The following is a 17,523-nucleotide window of genomic DNA, read 5'->3' as shown; positions in this document are numbered from 1 at the left end:
TTTTGCAGCAGGAGCGTCACTTGGGACCAACAAGAGGACAGAGCGGGACAACACAAGATCAAGTCAAATTCACCAGCGACACGTCTATCCATTATATTCTGTTCCCGCCCCCGCCCGCCCCCAACAAATATCATTCAAAAATGCTTAGAAGTCACTTTTACTGTACATTCCTCCCCCCGGCAAACAGGCTGCATACATACGGGAGGAGGCAGAAGAATGAGCATCGCCATGTTCCAAACACAGTTACGGTCAATCCATGCAACAGACATCATCAAGTACTTCATAGATTGATATGGATTTATATATATATATATATACACACATATATATATATATATATATATATATATATATATATATATATATATATATATATATATATATATAGACTTGAAGTGCAGCTTATATCAACTGGGCGACACTGACGGCAATGCTAAACCTTGCTTTGAGGAGAGATGGGATGCTAAATATGTCCCGGCTATCTTGCACGGAATGTGGTTCCGCCACAAGCTACGCATGACAAAACAAGGGTGGGCACCTGTTTTTCCGCTTATGTAGATATAGCCTGTGTGTGTGTGTGTGTGTGTGTGTGTGTGTGTGTGTTTGTGTCACATTCTTTGGAAACAGCTGCAAATAAGAACCAGGTGGAGGAGAGGAAGTGCAACTAATAAAGAGCTTAAAATTTAATTAAAACAAAGAAAAAGTCACAAAGAAGAAGCCAACATTACACGAGGGCCAATAAAAGCAGCATCCATCCATCACACGGAGGAAAGGGACAATTAGTAAAGGGACAAAGAGAGAAACGATAATATATATTAGATACTTTTTTTTTTTTTTTTTTTAAATCATCCGGGATCCTCCATTTGGTCTGCATGCAGTGTGTGTGTGTGTGTGTGTGTGTGTGTGTGTGTGCGCAGGTGTGTGTGTGTGTAGCATTCACTTTGGATGGCCCTGATAATGTAAGGTGGAGTCATCAAAGAGCGGGTTCTTCACCTCCATCTCGCCAGTCTGTGAAGGAGAGCAAAGACGTTGGTTGGTTGGTTGGTTAGTTGGTTGGTTGGTTGGTTGGTTGGTGGCTTTATCAAACACGCCACCAAACCAAACACGAGGAAAAATCATCTGTCGTCTTCCTGGCGCATTGAGAGAAGACGCGCTCAAACGGTTGCTTCTTTGAAGTTGCGGCTTTTCGTGACTGATAAAAAAAAGAAAACAACCTCCTTCCTTGCGGACATGACACCGCGTACTGTATGTCCCAGCGTATACGGCCAACACGTCACAGAGGACAGCTTTGTAACAAAAAAACAACAAAAGCTTCGCTACACGTCTTAATGTAAAGCTTTGCCAACTGCAGAGTACCAGTGGAACATACATCACACCATTTTGTTTGTCCTATTATCACATTATTAGAACCTATGTTTGATTAAAATATCTTTACTATTACTTCATCATACATCCTGAGTACATCATTATAAGCTACAATGATGTACTGTATAACATTACAGTATATGACATTATTAGAAGCTTTTATTATAAGATTAGTGCGGCTTATTTGAAAGGTTATATTTATGTTCGTGAATTAAAAAACACCAGTTCATGTACAAACGAGTCTGATGAGTTTGATGAATTAATGAGACTCTGCAGGGCAGGTCCATGAAATCATTCATTAAATAGCAAAAGAATTCATTAAATATTGAAATAACTTGACACATTTTTACATTCAAATGAACTGATATTTTAATTCATGAACAACACATTTAATTCCACTTTTAATGAATGAACGACACATTTAAGTCATTATTTCATGGTTTATTTCTTTATCTAATAAATCAATGGAATATTTAATAACACATTTATGCATTTATTTCCAATTTTAATGAATGAACGACACATTTAAGCCATGATTTCACGGCGTGCTCATTTATTTCATTCTGTCCCATTTCATCCTCCATAACATTGGATCATAGTTAGAGTTCCACACGTCAACATGTCATTATTGCTGTATATCATTGTTACATTATATGTGTGTGTGTGTGTGTGTGTGTGTGCGCATGCTCACCGGTGCAAGTCCAGGACATTCGTACACTGTGAAGTCTCCTGCCTCTTCTTCATCTGAGGTGACTTCGGCATCAATGACTTTTTGTTGGGCTTTGTTACTAGAAGAAGAAGAAGAAGATGGATGGGTTGGGTGGGTAAGCGTATTTGAACATGAACGTACTAAGAAGCCACGTACTTCATGGAGAGCATCTGCTGTTTCTGATGTTGATAGTGGTACATTTGAGCACTTTGGGCCAGCGTCTTATCTCCCATCTGCAGTCGGAGGGCAGAAAGGAGGAAGTGTTGGCTGACAGAAACTCTTCAACAATTAACAGTTTTGTTTTTTTTAACACGTACCGATTTACCAGCATCTGTGGCGGCGGTCACTCCCGCTCCTCTGAAGGCGGGATAGTCCACCTTCTGAGCCAGACGCGATTCTTTCTGCAACCTGCAGGGGGCAGCGTGAGTTATTCCAGGTCATCAGTAATGATTTTACAGCAGGGGGGTCCAAAGTGCTGTTTTGTTTTTTTAAATTGTCCCTTGGAGCATTTTTCAAATAGCTTTTATTCACTATTAATAGCATACATTCACCTAAACTGCTTTTGCAGCATTTTTTATCCTCAAAATCTATCCAATTCTTCCCCTGTTGTGTCTGCGGCCCTCGGTGGGAAAAGTTTGGACACCTCTGCTTTCCAGAAAGTGGGCGGACTTACTTGATGTAGCAAACGGTCGCCAGGAGCAACGCCACGGTGCCGACCGCCACAAACAGCGAGATGATGACTGAAAAAGCAAAAATCAAAAACATTACTGAAGCTCATTCGGAACTGCTTGACTACAAATTTGGCTGTGAAATGCAAAATGTCGCAAATTCCCCTTTCGGACGACAGTGCAGAATATGCTGCGGTCCGATCAAAAGCCCGCTAAGAGAAGCAGAACATGAGTTGATCGCTTATCTCACCTATTTGTTATCACTCGAGTAGTAAATATGCCATGCAAAGTTAAGCAAGATCTTGCAGCAAGCAGCATATCATGCACTGTCTTCAATCATGTGTCCATAGTACAGGGCATGCTTTGTTTCTTAGATTTTGGCACATTTTGAGTCCAAATTCATCGTCGTCGTTCATCGTTCATTTTTTTCTTCCAAAGGTCAGCTAGGCATCGCAGAGACCAGCATATCATGGACTATCTTTAATCTGTGTCAACTGTACAGCAGCACGCTTTGTTCTCAAGATTTTGGCACATTTTGAGTCCAAATTCATCCAGATTAAAAAAAAAGAAGCCTTTGTTTGTTTTTTCCTTCCTAAATTCGGCGAGGTATCGCAGCAAGCGGTATATCATGCACTGTCTCCAATGTTGTGTCAGCAGTACAGCAGCACTGCTATTTGACCTTTCATTTTGCCCGACACATTTGGAGTCAAAATGTATCCACATTTGAAAAAAAAAAAAAAACTGTCAATGTTTCATCTTCCTTTAGGAATGCACTGTAGCAAGCAGCATATCATGCACTGTCTTCAATCTTGTTTCAACAATACAGCAGCACAGCTATATTGGCACATTTTGAGTCAAAATTAATGAAGATTTTATTTTATTTTTTTAAACCTGTGTCCATTTTCCTTCTTCCTTCAGGGACAGCATATCATGCAGTGTCTTCAATATTGTGTCAACAGTACAGCGGCACTGCTATTTGTCCTTAGATTTTGGAACATTTTGAGTCAAAATAATCCAGATTTTTAAAAAGCCTATGTCTGTTTTCTTCTTCCTTCAGTGACGCATTGCAGCAAGAAGCATATCATGCAGTGTCTTCAATCTTGTGTCTACAGTACAGCAGCCCTGCATATTTTGAGTCAAAATGAATCCAGAATTTTTATTTTGAGACATAGCAGAAGGCAGCATATCATGCACTGCCTTCAGGTGTGTGTCTACATCTAAGAGCACTGCTATATGTTCTTACTGTAGATACGTTTCAGTGATTAAAAAGAGGCCTGCGTCTGTTTGTCCCCCCCCCAGTTCAGCAAGGCATTGCAGCAAGCAGCACACCATGCATTGTCTTCCATGATGTGTCGACAGAACATTTTCCTTATATTTTGGCACATTTTGGGTCAAAATGTATCCAGATTTGTCTCTACCCTCCTCAAAATATATTTTCAGAGATATAGACGGGCGAGCAAAGCGCCGTCGATCACGTGGCGCAAGCACGATGACCTACGTGAACCGCATCATGCTAGCGTAGCGCTTCAATTTACCTGCGGATTTGCTCAAATTCTCGTTTCCAGTGTCTTCTTTTTGCTTCTTCCCGACTTCAGAGAGGCATTGCAGTAAGCAGCATACCATGCACTGTCTTCCATTGTGTGTCAACTGACCATAGTGTGGCACGTTTTTGGTCAAAATTCCTTCAGATTTGTTAAACCTGCCTCAAAATAACACACCTCCATAAATCACATGATGCTAGCGTCACGCCTCAATTAGTCTGCAAATTTGCGTTTACAAACGTTGGTAACGGGTGTCTTCTTTTTGCTTCATCCAGCAGCATAACATGCACTGTCTTTGATCATGTGGCAACAACACGTTTTTGACACATTTTGGGTCAAAATTGCTAAACATTTGTGAAAAATACATCCGTGACTAAAGACACCGAAAAGCGTGAGAATATTTCTTTCGAAACGACTCACTGATGACAATCCTGTCGTCCCCGTGAGCTGCCTCGATACGCGGCCCCGCTCGGTCCTGCACTCCGGTGGCCCCGGGCTGGGGGGTGGACAGGTTGGAGACACCCGCTCGGCCGGAGCCTGCGGCCGTGCCGTTCCGGCTTGCGGCCGGGGAGCCATCTTGGCTTGACTGCCCCTCCTGCTCGGAGGCGTCTATTTTGCTTCCGCCATTGGAGTAGACGACTGGAGGAAAGAAGACCATAGAAAGAATGTCAGGAAACGAAAGAAGTTGTTGGTGAAAGCTCTTCTTACCAGGAGGTTTCAACTGCGTTTTCGGTGCTTCGAAGGCCGACACTTCTTGTTTTTCAATGTAGGAGTGGATAAAGTCGATCTCTTCATCCGGGTCTGGGTAGAAGGCTGTTTTAGCTACGAGACAAGATGAGAAGATTTCATGTTTCAGCTGCACATTCCCACTGATGTAGGGCTACGTTGAGTTGCGTTACACGGAATTGTCCTGCCTGCTGAATAATAAACGATGTGAGCAAACGTAAAGTGACAAGGCAAGGCTGCAGGTCTTGTTTGTTGGCTGAAAGGAAACAAAACGAAACTGATGTTTAACAGCCCTTCAGGCACATTCCTGTGGTACGGCCCGGCTCTCCGAGGCAACTGGGGTCGGAAGTGTGTGCGTGTGTGTGTGTGTGTGGCCGGGGGAGGAAGCACGGCAGGGGGTAGGAGCAATCAGCTGAAACTGAGCTCGTAAGTGTGCTACGTTGACAATGGGAGCCAAAGCAGAGCTGATGGTGGCGTTCCTGTTGTAAAGCCAGCCCTGCAATATATCATATTTACGCGTCAGCGCAGTTAGCGACTACGCCACCAAAAGCCACGCGGCGTCAGCACGTTCATGACTGTGGTATCACTTTACCCTGCCGAGGGGGCCCGCCATCTGCCGCCGCTAAAGTGCGCTAATGTTCTAACGCGACGACACTTTCACCGCCTGCTTTGTCGTGGCCGGACCCCCCCTCGGCGCTCTGCCATTTAGTGCGCTCCGCGGCAGGTGTCTCGGAGGCGGGATGCGCCATCTGTACCTAGCAGGTGGTTGGCTTCCAGCAGTGCCGGGGAGGCGGGCTCTTCACACAGTTTCCACCAATCAGCATAGTTGAGTTCTACTAGAAAGTGTAAACACGGACCTGGCTCCTGTTTCCACTGCTGCGTCAGAAACGTGAATAATAGTAATAGTACAGTAATACTACAATAATAGTACGATTACTACCAGTGGAACATGAACCTAACCATGTTCAGTCGACCAATCACGTGACAGCAGTGAGCCCTACGCTGGCTTGACTGTGGTACCGTACCACAGCAGTGACGAAGTTGGCGGAAGAGCGGGCCTGATTTTGGACCCTTTTAGAACTTACTGGCAATGGAAATGCAAAAAAACAACAACAAAAAAACATTTTTGGTTCCGTTTCCGCTTTTGGACAGTGGAATTGCAAACAAAACAAAACAAAAAAAGTACAGTGCAGTACCAAAAAACATTATTTTTGGTACCTTTTACGGCGTTTGAGAGAGGAATTACAAAAAAAGTTATGTACATTAAAAAATAATAATAATATATATATATATATATATATATATATATATATATATATATATATATATATATATATATATATATATATATTTTGGTACCCTTGACCATTTCACAAAAATCTATGTTGAGTACTGAAAAGAACCCTTGTTTTGGTAGCTTTTATCACTTATTGCCAATGGAAATGCAAAAACATCACATAGAGAAGAACAACAAAGAAAACATTACTTTTTGATTGTTTCCAATTTTTGACAGTGGAATTGCAAAAAAAAACAAAAAAAAAACGTACTGTACAGTACCAAAAATACAAGGGCCACTTGAAACGCCAGCGCTGCGGCGTTTGAAAAGTGCAAAAGGTTTGCCAGAGACGGGCCACGCCAGGTGGCTCCTCCCGCACTATACTCCGGTTCTCCTGACCTCAGTAGCGGCACACTGGCTGCTCTGAGCGTGTGGCCGATTACAGTGCACTTTGCTGGGCCACAGCAGGTGGCTGCCTCCGCTCTATACTCTGGTTCTCCTGATAGCAGTGATGTGGTAGCAGCAATCATGATATTTGATTAGGACAAATCAACAGGTACAGTTGGTCAAATTCTCATTTGTTCCGGTCCTTCTTACGTCCAAGTGTGCACAAACTACACTTAAATAAAAAGTTAAAAATGTGCATCTGTACTTGTAAATCCACATTATGACAGATCTAACTAACCGTCTAAAACAGCGTTTAGACGCCACGTTTATACAGGTAAGTGGTATCTCCATCCAGCGGCACCTGCAGGTCAAAATGTGGCAACTAAATGAGCCACAAAGCAATACGTGATGCTGATTTCAACTGAAGATTTCAATGATGCCGCTGCGAATTCAGCAGAAATGTGTGGGGTTTTTTTTAAACCTTGCTACCCACCTTTGCACACTGAGAGGAACGTTTAATAGCTACTGGAGATGTGGCCTGGTATCGGTTGGTGGTGCGTTGCAGCGTGTGCTTGAATGCATTGTAGCAAGTGTGCAAAGGGAGTTTTGGGTGTAAATGACACACAGTAGCTGCTGCCAATACTCCTTGGATTGTATGCTTTGCAGGAAACTGGGGGGAGGGGGCTTTCATGTGATTTGTGGATTGCGTGGCTCTGTATGCGCGTGTTTGTGATTTCCTGGCTTTCGTTATCGCGTGCGCTTGGTCATTGAGATGCTGAATTATGTTTTTTGCTCGCTTCCGAGCGTACGTGTGCAGTTTGATGCGCACTACTCCACCAAAAAAAAAAAAAAAGGACTGTTCTCACTAGCTTGATAATGACCCTTAACCCCTTGAGAGTGGCTGAGGATGGCGTGGGGGCTGTGGGGGTGTTTGAGGCACTACTACAAACAAACAGTAAACGTCTCAACAGGAGAGCCACTGACACGCATGTGTGCTGTTATCTTTTCAACCTCAAAAAACACCTCTCTTCCTTACAAGCACCCACCCCAACTCCCCCACGACAGTACAACACCCACACTGCCAACCACACGCACACGCACACACACACACATACACACACAACCACCACCTTCTGGCACCTATGTCATTGTGAAACTGCTTTAACATCCTGCTTACTTCCTCCTTAATTCTTTAAATGATGAGAAAAGTCAGTCATAAATGGCAAGAGATCGCATCGAAGAACCGGCTCGCTTCTATCAAGTGGACACATGACAAGAGTTCCATGCAATGCCAACGTGTGTGTGTCACTATAGGTATAAGTTAACTCTGCCTCCCTCTTGTGGCCACTCACAGGAAGCAGGTGGGCGTACTTAAAAAACTTATCAATTCTTTTTCACCCTGCTTAAAAAGGAAAAAAGCGACAGGCACAAGGCAGCAAAAAAAACTTCATTAGGTCCCCTTTTCTTACGAAAGAATTGATTTTGGAAGGTGCGACTTAAAAAAAAAAAATATATATATATACTGTATATACAGTATATAGCCCACCTGTCATTTCACATAAATATTCATCTCTAGTATCAAAATAATTCATTCAAATCATTTTATGTTCTAAAAAATAACAATAATGACATTCTTTTTTTTCAGAAATAGGTTTGTTTTAAATGTGATCTAAAATGATTTATTTTAACTTGCTTTTTTTAGGACAAAATGTAAAAAATGTAATTTAAAAAATTGTATTTTTTTCAAAATAAATAAAAAGAAAATAATATATATTATTTAAATATTATTTTACAACAAAAACTACTAGTAACTACATATTGCTTAAAGGAAAAGTGCACTTAAAAAAAAATGTGTCCATCATCAACAATCCTTATATCAGACATGAACATGTCTTTGTCTTTTCTGTGCGTTCTAAAGATATAAAAACAGACAAAAAGAAACAGCTCAGTAGTGCACGCAATGGGATACACCTCTGCTGCCTACAAAGCCCGCTATTAAAACACCTCCAAAAACCTCCAACAAGGTTTCTGGTTTTCTATCCATGCTGTGAGCATGTAGTAGTAACATGTACATTCATGATAACATGTAGTACTTGCGTGTAGCTTGTAGCTTGGTTAATATGCACGTCACATTATACTGTATGTAGCGTAAATGGAACCTTGTTGGCGCTTTGTGGAGTCTTTTTCAGACTTTATAGGCGGAATAAGTAAGTCCCATACACACAGTAATGAGCTGGCTCTTTTTACCTGCTTTAAAACGCACAGAAAAGAGACCGACGTATGTGTTCATAGCTAACATAAGGATTGTGGATGGTTCCAAAATTCCAATAAAAGTGCAGTGTTCCTTTAAAGAGACAGACATGGTGGACTATGGGGAAAATGAATCAAATAAATCAGCATTTTCAATTGTCGATTTTATATTGTTGCACAGCAAAAAAAAAACAAAAACAAAAAGTGACTTTTTCTTTAGGAATATTTATTTTAAATTCAGGAATAATAAGAATTGCATACGTTTAAAACTAATTAAAGATTTAATGAATGATCAATTCCACACATTTAAAATATATTTTTTCAAACAATCAATTCATGGGTTCTTCTGTGATCAGTGAGTGCTTGAGGGTACGTGTGCATGCTGATTGGGTATTATGTAACGCAATAAGACAATGACGCACATCCACAAAAGAGAGCAAACATGAGGAGTGAGGAAGCAAAACTGGTCATGGATGCGACACAGAGCAGCCCTGGCCTTCAGTACATGTACAGTACATACACAGTACATGTACAGTACATATACCATACATGTACCGTACATGTACAGTACATATACCGTACATGCACAGTACATATAGCGTACATATACAGTACATGTACAGTACATATAGCGTACATGTACAGTACATATACAGTACATATAGCGTACATGTACAGTACATATACAGTACATATAGCGTACATGTACCGTACGTGTACAGTACTTATACCGTACATGTACAGTACATATAGCGTTCATGTACCGTACGTGTACAGTACTTATACCGTACATGTACAGTACATATAGCGTTCATGTACCGTACGTGTACAGTACTTATACCGTACATGTACAGTACATATAGCGTACATGTACAGTACATATAGCGTTCATGTACCGTACGTGTACAGTACTTATACCGTACATATACAGTACATATAGCGTACATGTACAGTACATATAGCGTTCATGTACCGTACGTGTACAGTACTTATACCGTACATGTACAGTACATATAGCGTACATGTACAGTACATATAGCGTTCATGTACCGTACATATAGCGTTCATGTACCGTACGTGTACAGTACTTATACTGTACACATACAAGGGTACAGCAGTGTGCATTAGTACCGCGTCTAAAAAGTGAACAAAGCCGCTGTTGACTGAACAAAGAACACAGCTTGGAGGCAAGGAGACACCGCGTGTTTGCTGATGGAAGGACACGCCTCCATGTCAAATACACTCCGGTTTACTTTATTTAAAAAAAATAAATAAAAAAAGTGCTATCTTCCTGCCTTGTGTTAACACACCGTGCCCTACTTGCTTGTTGGGAGCATATGTACGGTCAGAAACCGTGGACACTCCGCTCTTCTGCTCCTGAATCGCTGCCCAAAAAAAGGGTGAAAATGTGTCAAAACGTGCACGCACACTGTGTTGCATGTGCTCTCAGTTTTCAGACACGTACACCACACGGTGGCGCTGTTACTAACCCCCAAAGTTTGACCCCACACAAGAAATGGACTTGACACAAACCCACTGTAACTTTACCGTTTTTAGTTGAATCGCCACCAAATTTGGTACACACCGTTAGGGGACTGACAAGCACGAGCATGTCACATTGGAGCAAGATTGCTTGAAAAAGGGTTGCAACTGTCCTGCATTTGGACCACGACCCAGATTCATCCACTTTTATGCACGTCATGCTTCAATTGTTTTAATGATGTCATGCACTGGCTTCCTATTTAGCACATGTTTATTCAACCTGTCCTGCGTCCGTCCTCCGGCCGCAGACCCGTCTAGTCAATTATTCATGCTGAAGCAAACACACACCAACGCTCGACACGACGGCTTCTCTGCTGTCCACGTCATCACGGACATGTAAGTGTGCGTGGGCGGGCTGGATTGAAATAAAGAAATAAATACATGCCAGGATCACATGACACTGCACCACGGTGTTGTCAGAGACGGGAGGAAGACGCAGAGAGAGGAGAGGAGAAGATGCACGAGAGAGAGACAGGCAGAGGGAATGAAGACACGGAGCCAAGATGGACAGGAGAGCAAAATCAATCAACAGGCGCTGGGAAAGGACACACAGCTTGATTGCTTGCTTGCTTGGACGGCAGAGAAGAGGAGTGACAGCAACAACAACACACAGTACAACACATGACAACATGGAATACATATACTGTACAGTACAAATATCATGTCTGTTCTTCGATTCATATTTATTTAATCATGGATTTCCTCATATCGTCAACGGCAGAGACCATTAGGGTTTACTCGACAAATAAAAGAGACACCATAATAGGGACATTACATTAAATAATACTTGGTAGAGAAAGGGATATGTGTTCATTATGTTTCTTAATAATAATAATAATAATAATAATAATAATAATAATAATAATAATAATAATATCATCATATTAATATTGATACACTAAATAATAATAATAATAATACATTACATACAAATACATTTTTTGTAAGAATATCAATATTTGCAATAATATTACCAACACCATAATAGACCAACACCTGACTGCATGGGTTATAGACTACCTCACCAACAGACCACAGTATGTGAGGCTCCGTCACTGTGTGTCTGACATGGTACTCTGCAGCACAGGTGCCCCTCAGGGTACGGTGCTCTGCCCTTTCCTCTTCACCCTCTACACCTCGGAATTCACACACAACTCCACACAGTGTCACATCCAGAAGTTCTCCGATGACACAGCCATCGTTGGTTGTGTTTCAGAGGGGAATGATCTGGAATACAGGACGGTCATCAGGGACTTTGTCAGCTGGAGTGAGCTTAACCAGCTGCAACTCAACACCAGCAAGACAAAGGAGATGATCATTAACTTCCAGAGGAAAACATCTCACTTCACACCGGTGAACACTAAGGGAGCGGACATAGAGTTGGTAGACAGCTACAAATTCCTGGGTGTTCACCTTAACAACAAACTGGACTGGTCCGTCAACACCCACGCCCTCTACAAGAAGGGCCAGAGTCGCCTCCACCTGCTGAGGAGACTGAGGTCCTTTGGTGTGTGCAGGACTCTTTTACGGACATTTTATGACTCTGTGGTGGCCTCAGCCATCTTCTATGCTGTGGGCTGCTGGAGAGGGGGCAGCACGGACAGGGACAGGAGCAGGATCACTAGGCTGATCAGGAGAGCGAGCTCTGTCCTGGACGGTCCTCTGGACTCCGTGGAGGAAGTGGGGGAGAGAAGGATGTTGGCTAAACTGACATCCATCATGGACAACACCTCTCACCCGCTACATGACACTGTGGGTTCCCTGGGCAGCTCCTTCAGCAGCAGACTGTTACACCCACGGTGTAAGAAGGAGAGGTTCCGCAGGTCCTTCATACCGACCGCTGTCAGGCTCTACAACACCTGCACCACCTGAACCATGTTGTAGTCACTATGTATTCTTTACACTGTACTCTTTACTTGCGTATCTTGCTTGCTGCTGTAACAAGTGAATTTCCCCGCTGTGGGATAAATAAAGTACAATACAATACAATATTAATGATACTAATTATTTTATTATAATTATTTATTTTATAATTATATGTATTTTTTTTTGTTTTTTTGTTTTTATTAGTATTCATGATTTTATTTTATTTTTATTTATTTTTTTAAATTAAATACTTCAAAATTATTTAAATGATAACAAATTACATTTTTTAAATATAAATAATACAATTATCCTAATGATATAGTAATGATTGAATAATGTTAGTTAATAATAATAATAATAACACAATATTTAATTAAAATGTTGCATTAATTATATCTATCTATATATATATATATATATAGATAGATATAATTAATTATCATAATTATCTAATCATTATTTAATAACGTTATTTAATAATAATTTTAAAAAAGTTCTTTCAAACTTTTGTTTCCTCTGTAAACTTCAGCTAGAATTGTCAGCTTTACAGTTGCCAGGTCTGCTGTGTGTTGATAAATGGCCACCAAACGGAAGCACCTGCTTGAGTACAGGCGGCGTGTTCTGTGACACACGGTGGCGTCAGCCTAATAATAGTCAAGTAATTACAGCCACCTTGGGGTGCGACGCTTTTATTTATTTGCGTGGCATGACGCGCCGGGCCATTAATTAGGGCACGGCAGAGGAAATATGATAATGAGATAGATCATGAAGACAAATTCTGTTCTATTATTTTGATGCATAGGTAGAAAATGTGCTCTTACATCAATGCCAGAGTGAGCATATACTGTAGAGCTACAATGTCACTATATCACCTTTCCTGTTTTGTGCTCTTATTTTGGTTTTCTGTTTCCTGTTTGGTGCTACGTGCAGCTGCTCTGCGGCCGTGAGAAAGCGCGTGCAGCGGTGCCTGTTTCTCATGAGTAGCCAGCGAGTGGAGCCTAAATAATTCCACACCGCAAACACACTGAGCGTGTTGCAGTTTTACGAGCTCTCGCTCATGCGCAAAATAGAATCATCGACAGAATAACCTGATACAAATGTCTCATTTTTATGCCTGTATCGGACAAAATCCCAAAATATTGAGTGCTACACCGAGTACTAATCCAGATTTCCGAGACTGAACTCAAAAGTGATACTGATGAAATGCAACAAAAGCATACGAGCGCATTCAAGAGCCAAAATGCATGAAGAGTACAAAAAATACGCACTTGTGGGCAGGTCTACGTAATGCATACGTGGAGTGAAGGCTATTGCATGTAAAAAAAAAAGAAAAAAAAGAAAAAAGAAAAAGCTACTGTATTTTTAAAAGTCACACTTTTTGTCATAATTTGGCTGCTCCTGCGACTTACAGTATAGTCAGGTGCCACTTATATATGAAATATATACGTATATATATATAGTAGACACCCCACAACGTAAATAATCCGTTCCAAGAACCTTTATGTTATAGGGATTTTATGTTATACAAAGCGTAAAATACATGTAAATAGCCTAATCCGTTCCAAGATCTTCCCAAACTCACACCTTTGGGCCTTCAAAATATTCAAAGTCCACCAAATATGGTGGGAAAATATAAGATAAATAAGGTAGGTAAATAAGGTCGATGAGGTAATAAGGTATAATGGTCGATGGGGAACGGCCGTATAGTCTAGCAACATCACTTCATTTCATACCAGCGTCATGCTTCTGGATCATTTCCTGCTTTGTTTCGATTGACAACTTTTCCCTTTTTTTCTTACCACTTACACTTGGTTTAGGGCCCACGACTCCGGTAATTTTAACACAAAGAAAAGAAAACAAATTAAGAAGAGATTTCAATGCGTGCAAACTAGTTTAAGGGCGACTACGATGAGGAAGGGAGCTCACATACAAACATGGACGCGCTGGATAAGTCAGCCAATGAGATAAGAGCGTAGGCGGTGCCCCGATAACCAGCCAATGAGATGAGAGCGTAGGCGGTGCCCCAATAATCAGCTAATGAGAGCGTGAAGCCAGAAGGCGTCACCAAGTGTACTCTGTTAGTCTCTCTGTCGCTTGCACGGACTTGACGCTTTACGTAATATGGAATTCCTTACGTAATACGATGCGAAAAATGTACATAAATTCTTTATGTTCAGTGGAATTTACGTAAAAGGAGGTTTACGTTATGCGAGGTACTACTGTATATACACATATACAGTATATACACACATATATATATATATATACACAGTGTAATATATATATATATATACACAGTGTAATATATATATATATACAGTGTATATATAATTTGACTTAATGTGCTGCCTTTAAGTTACAGTGGTTGTTTTTTGGGCAACATCTCGTGGCCACAATAATTCATTCAATGATTTGAGCTCGGGATGCAGTTAGGCGCATAAATCAGGACACCTTTTGTTACGGAATACTTTCTCATGCGCTTCCGCCTTGGAGACTATGTGTCTGTAAGTAATGTGCAACATAATGATGCGATACCTGTGTGGATTGTTTCATTAGGACACTAATTATGTCTATCTTGGAGAATGTAGCTGCTGCGTCAGCCGCTGACTAACCAAATATACACGTTTGTGAATCCAGAAACGAGTTTCAGGTGTGAAAATACAGCTGTTTGCGTCATGTCACGTATTAAAAGTGTCTTCTTCCAGAGCATTCTGACATTTGTTAAACAGGTACGTTTTTATTATATTCATAATGCTAAAAAAATGTGACTTATTTCAGCTTCTGTAGCTTTTGTTTGTGTCCTTGTTGGTGTATAGCAGGGGTGTCCTAACTTTCTCCATCGAGGGCGGCATACTGAAAAATGAAAGGATGGACAGGCCACTTTGATATTTTACATTTTGTTGCTAAGAAGTTATAAAGAAAACAAGGAAAAACAGTCTGCATCTCAGCTTTGTGATGTGGGTGAAAAAGTGTATAATTATTATAAACATGAAGCTTTCCTCCTTAAATAACACTCTTTTCTTATATTTCTATTTGTCTTGGTTTTTTTCCTCCAAATATGTCAACACTTAAATGTTCTTTTTCTTGCAATGTTACGACTTGATCACTCCCATAATATTTTGACTTTATTTTTCATAATATTGTAACTTTTTCCCCAACCTAATTTTCCAAAATTTGCAACGGCATTGTTGTTTTGTCTCTCCTAACATTACGATCTTTGAAAATATTTTTTTCTTTAATATTTCAACCTTATGCTTCTAAAAATAGCATGTTTTTTTCGTCAGAATATTACGACTTTATTGTCATAAAATGACAACTTTTTTTCCTGTCTGGTGACAACTTTTTTTCTTATAATATTTTGACTTTATTCTCGTAATATTGTAATTTTTTCCCGACCAAATTGCCCAAAATTTAGAACTTCATTCTTTGTTTTGTTTCTCCTAGCATTATGACTTTAGAAAATAACATTTTTTCTTTAATATTTCAACTTTATGCTTCTAAAAATTTTAATTGTTTTTATTTTCTCGTAATATTATGACTTTATTCTCGTAAAATCATCTTTTTCCTAACCTAATTTTCCAAAATTTGCAACCGCATTCTTTGTTTTGTTTTGTTAACATTACGATTTCAGAAAATAACATCTTTTTTCTTTAATATTTCAACAATATGCTCCTAAAAATTACATTTTTTTTCCTCAAAATATTATGACTTTATTCTCATAAAATGACAACCTTTTTTCCTGACAACGTTTTTTCTTATGATATTTTGACTTTATTCTCCTAATACAATAACTTTTTCCCAACCTAATTTGCCAGAATTTTCAGCTGCATTCTTTGTTTTGTTTCTCATAATATTACGACTTGAGAAAATAACATCTTTTGTATTTGATATTTCAACTTAATGCTTCTAAAAATGACATGATCTTCACAATAATATGATTTTTTTGTCGTAAAATTATGACTTTTTTCCCCCACAAGATGACATTAATATTATGACTTTATTCTCCGAAGAGTTCAGCTTTATTGTTGTAAAATTACTACTGTTTTTTTTTATTTTTTGCTGTTTTCTTGGTTAATTGTATTTTTAGAATGTGCCATGGGGCAATAAAAAACAGCCCCGAGCGGCACTTTGGACACCCCTGGTGTAACCGTTGCCACCTCCCTCTGGCTTCGTCTTCTTCTCGTGTGAACTGAATGCTGTTAGGAGCGGCGCCATCACACGCATGCCACACTTCTAGTGCGGAAAATACGATGATAAAATGAAGTATTTCTTTCGGGGTCGCTGGCTGGCCTTTTCTTGCTCCTCTCCCTTCAGCTTTAATGAGCGTCATCTCACGGTGTGTCTGGCAGAGAAATCGGGAGAAGTAACTCCAGCTCCCTCCCTAGAAATGTTCCATCTGACAAATGAGACTTTGTGCTGCCTGTAAATGTCAAGCTATTCTCCTGCCAAGCGAACCAAACAGCGAGCCCATTTAAGCCACTAATTGTCTTCTTTCTTTAATCGGGTTTATCCATCCAGTCACATTGGAGGAGTTAGCGTGGAGATGCATTCGCATCCTGCCTTTACAAAACACTGCAAAGGCTCCAGTTAACGCCTCCATTCAATGAACCCATGAGACTCTTATAGTTGCCGTGTGTGCTTGTGCCTGGTCATAAAACATGAACAATGGTGGCTTTTATATATACATTTTTATTTATATTGTATATTTATATTTTTATTTCGAGTTTTTATGTATTTTTTCCTATTTTATAATTTATTTTATTATATTTTTAAGTATGATATTATTAGATTAAAAACAGTAAATATCCATGTACATATAATACGGTATATATACTGTATATATATATATATATATATATATTGTATATATATATATATATATACACACATATATACACATATACATATATATAGACACATACACACATATATACACACATATATATATACACACACATATATTTATATATATCACACATCAATGCGGTGGACACCAATATCAAATTTACTCGCGAGGACACTAAAGAGAACCAACTAGCCTTCTTAGACTGCAAGGTAATGATAGGAGAGGACAGACAGCTACTTACAGAGGTCTTTAGAAAGGCCACACACACTGACCAATACCTGCTTTTTGAATCAAACCATCCACTACAACATAAACTAGGGGTTATTAGGACCCTCCAACATAGAGCG

The 17,523-nt window shown here is 40.0% G+C and overlaps 1 protein-coding gene across 1 annotated transcript in view; it reads right to left on the bottom strand.

Annotated features, from left to right (window-relative positions):
- Nucleotides 1–322: 322 nt before the first annotated feature.
- The window catches only part of npdc1a (neural proliferation, differentiation and control, 1a), a 40,263-nt gene continuing 23,062 nt past the window's right edge, over nucleotides 323–17,523 (bottom strand). Inside the window, exons 3-9 of the mRNA XM_054756591.1 lie at nucleotides 4,992–5,105; nucleotides 4,704–4,922; nucleotides 2,748–2,814; nucleotides 2,392–2,482; nucleotides 2,231–2,307; nucleotides 2,057–2,153; nucleotides 323–1,008 (exon numbers count right to left, since the gene is read on the bottom strand). Coding sequence (XP_054612566.1) covers nucleotides 937–1,008; nucleotides 2,057–2,153; nucleotides 2,231–2,307; nucleotides 2,392–2,482; nucleotides 2,748–2,814; nucleotides 4,704–4,922; nucleotides 4,992–5,105 — 737 coding nt within the window. The 3' untranslated portion in view covers nucleotides 323–936. The remainder of the gene's footprint in view (nucleotides 1,009–2,056; nucleotides 2,154–2,230; nucleotides 2,308–2,391; nucleotides 2,483–2,747; nucleotides 2,815–4,703; nucleotides 4,923–4,991; nucleotides 5,106–17,523) is intronic.

This window comes from Dunckerocampus dactyliophorus, chromosome 17, assembly GCF_027744805.1.
Source record: "Dunckerocampus dactyliophorus isolate RoL2022-P2 chromosome 17, RoL_Ddac_1.1, whole genome shotgun sequence".
NCBI classification, from domain to species: domain Eukaryota; kingdom Metazoa; phylum Chordata; class Actinopteri; order Syngnathiformes; family Syngnathidae; genus Dunckerocampus; species Dunckerocampus dactyliophorus.
This window is presented reverse-complemented; position numbering and strand designations above follow the sequence as displayed.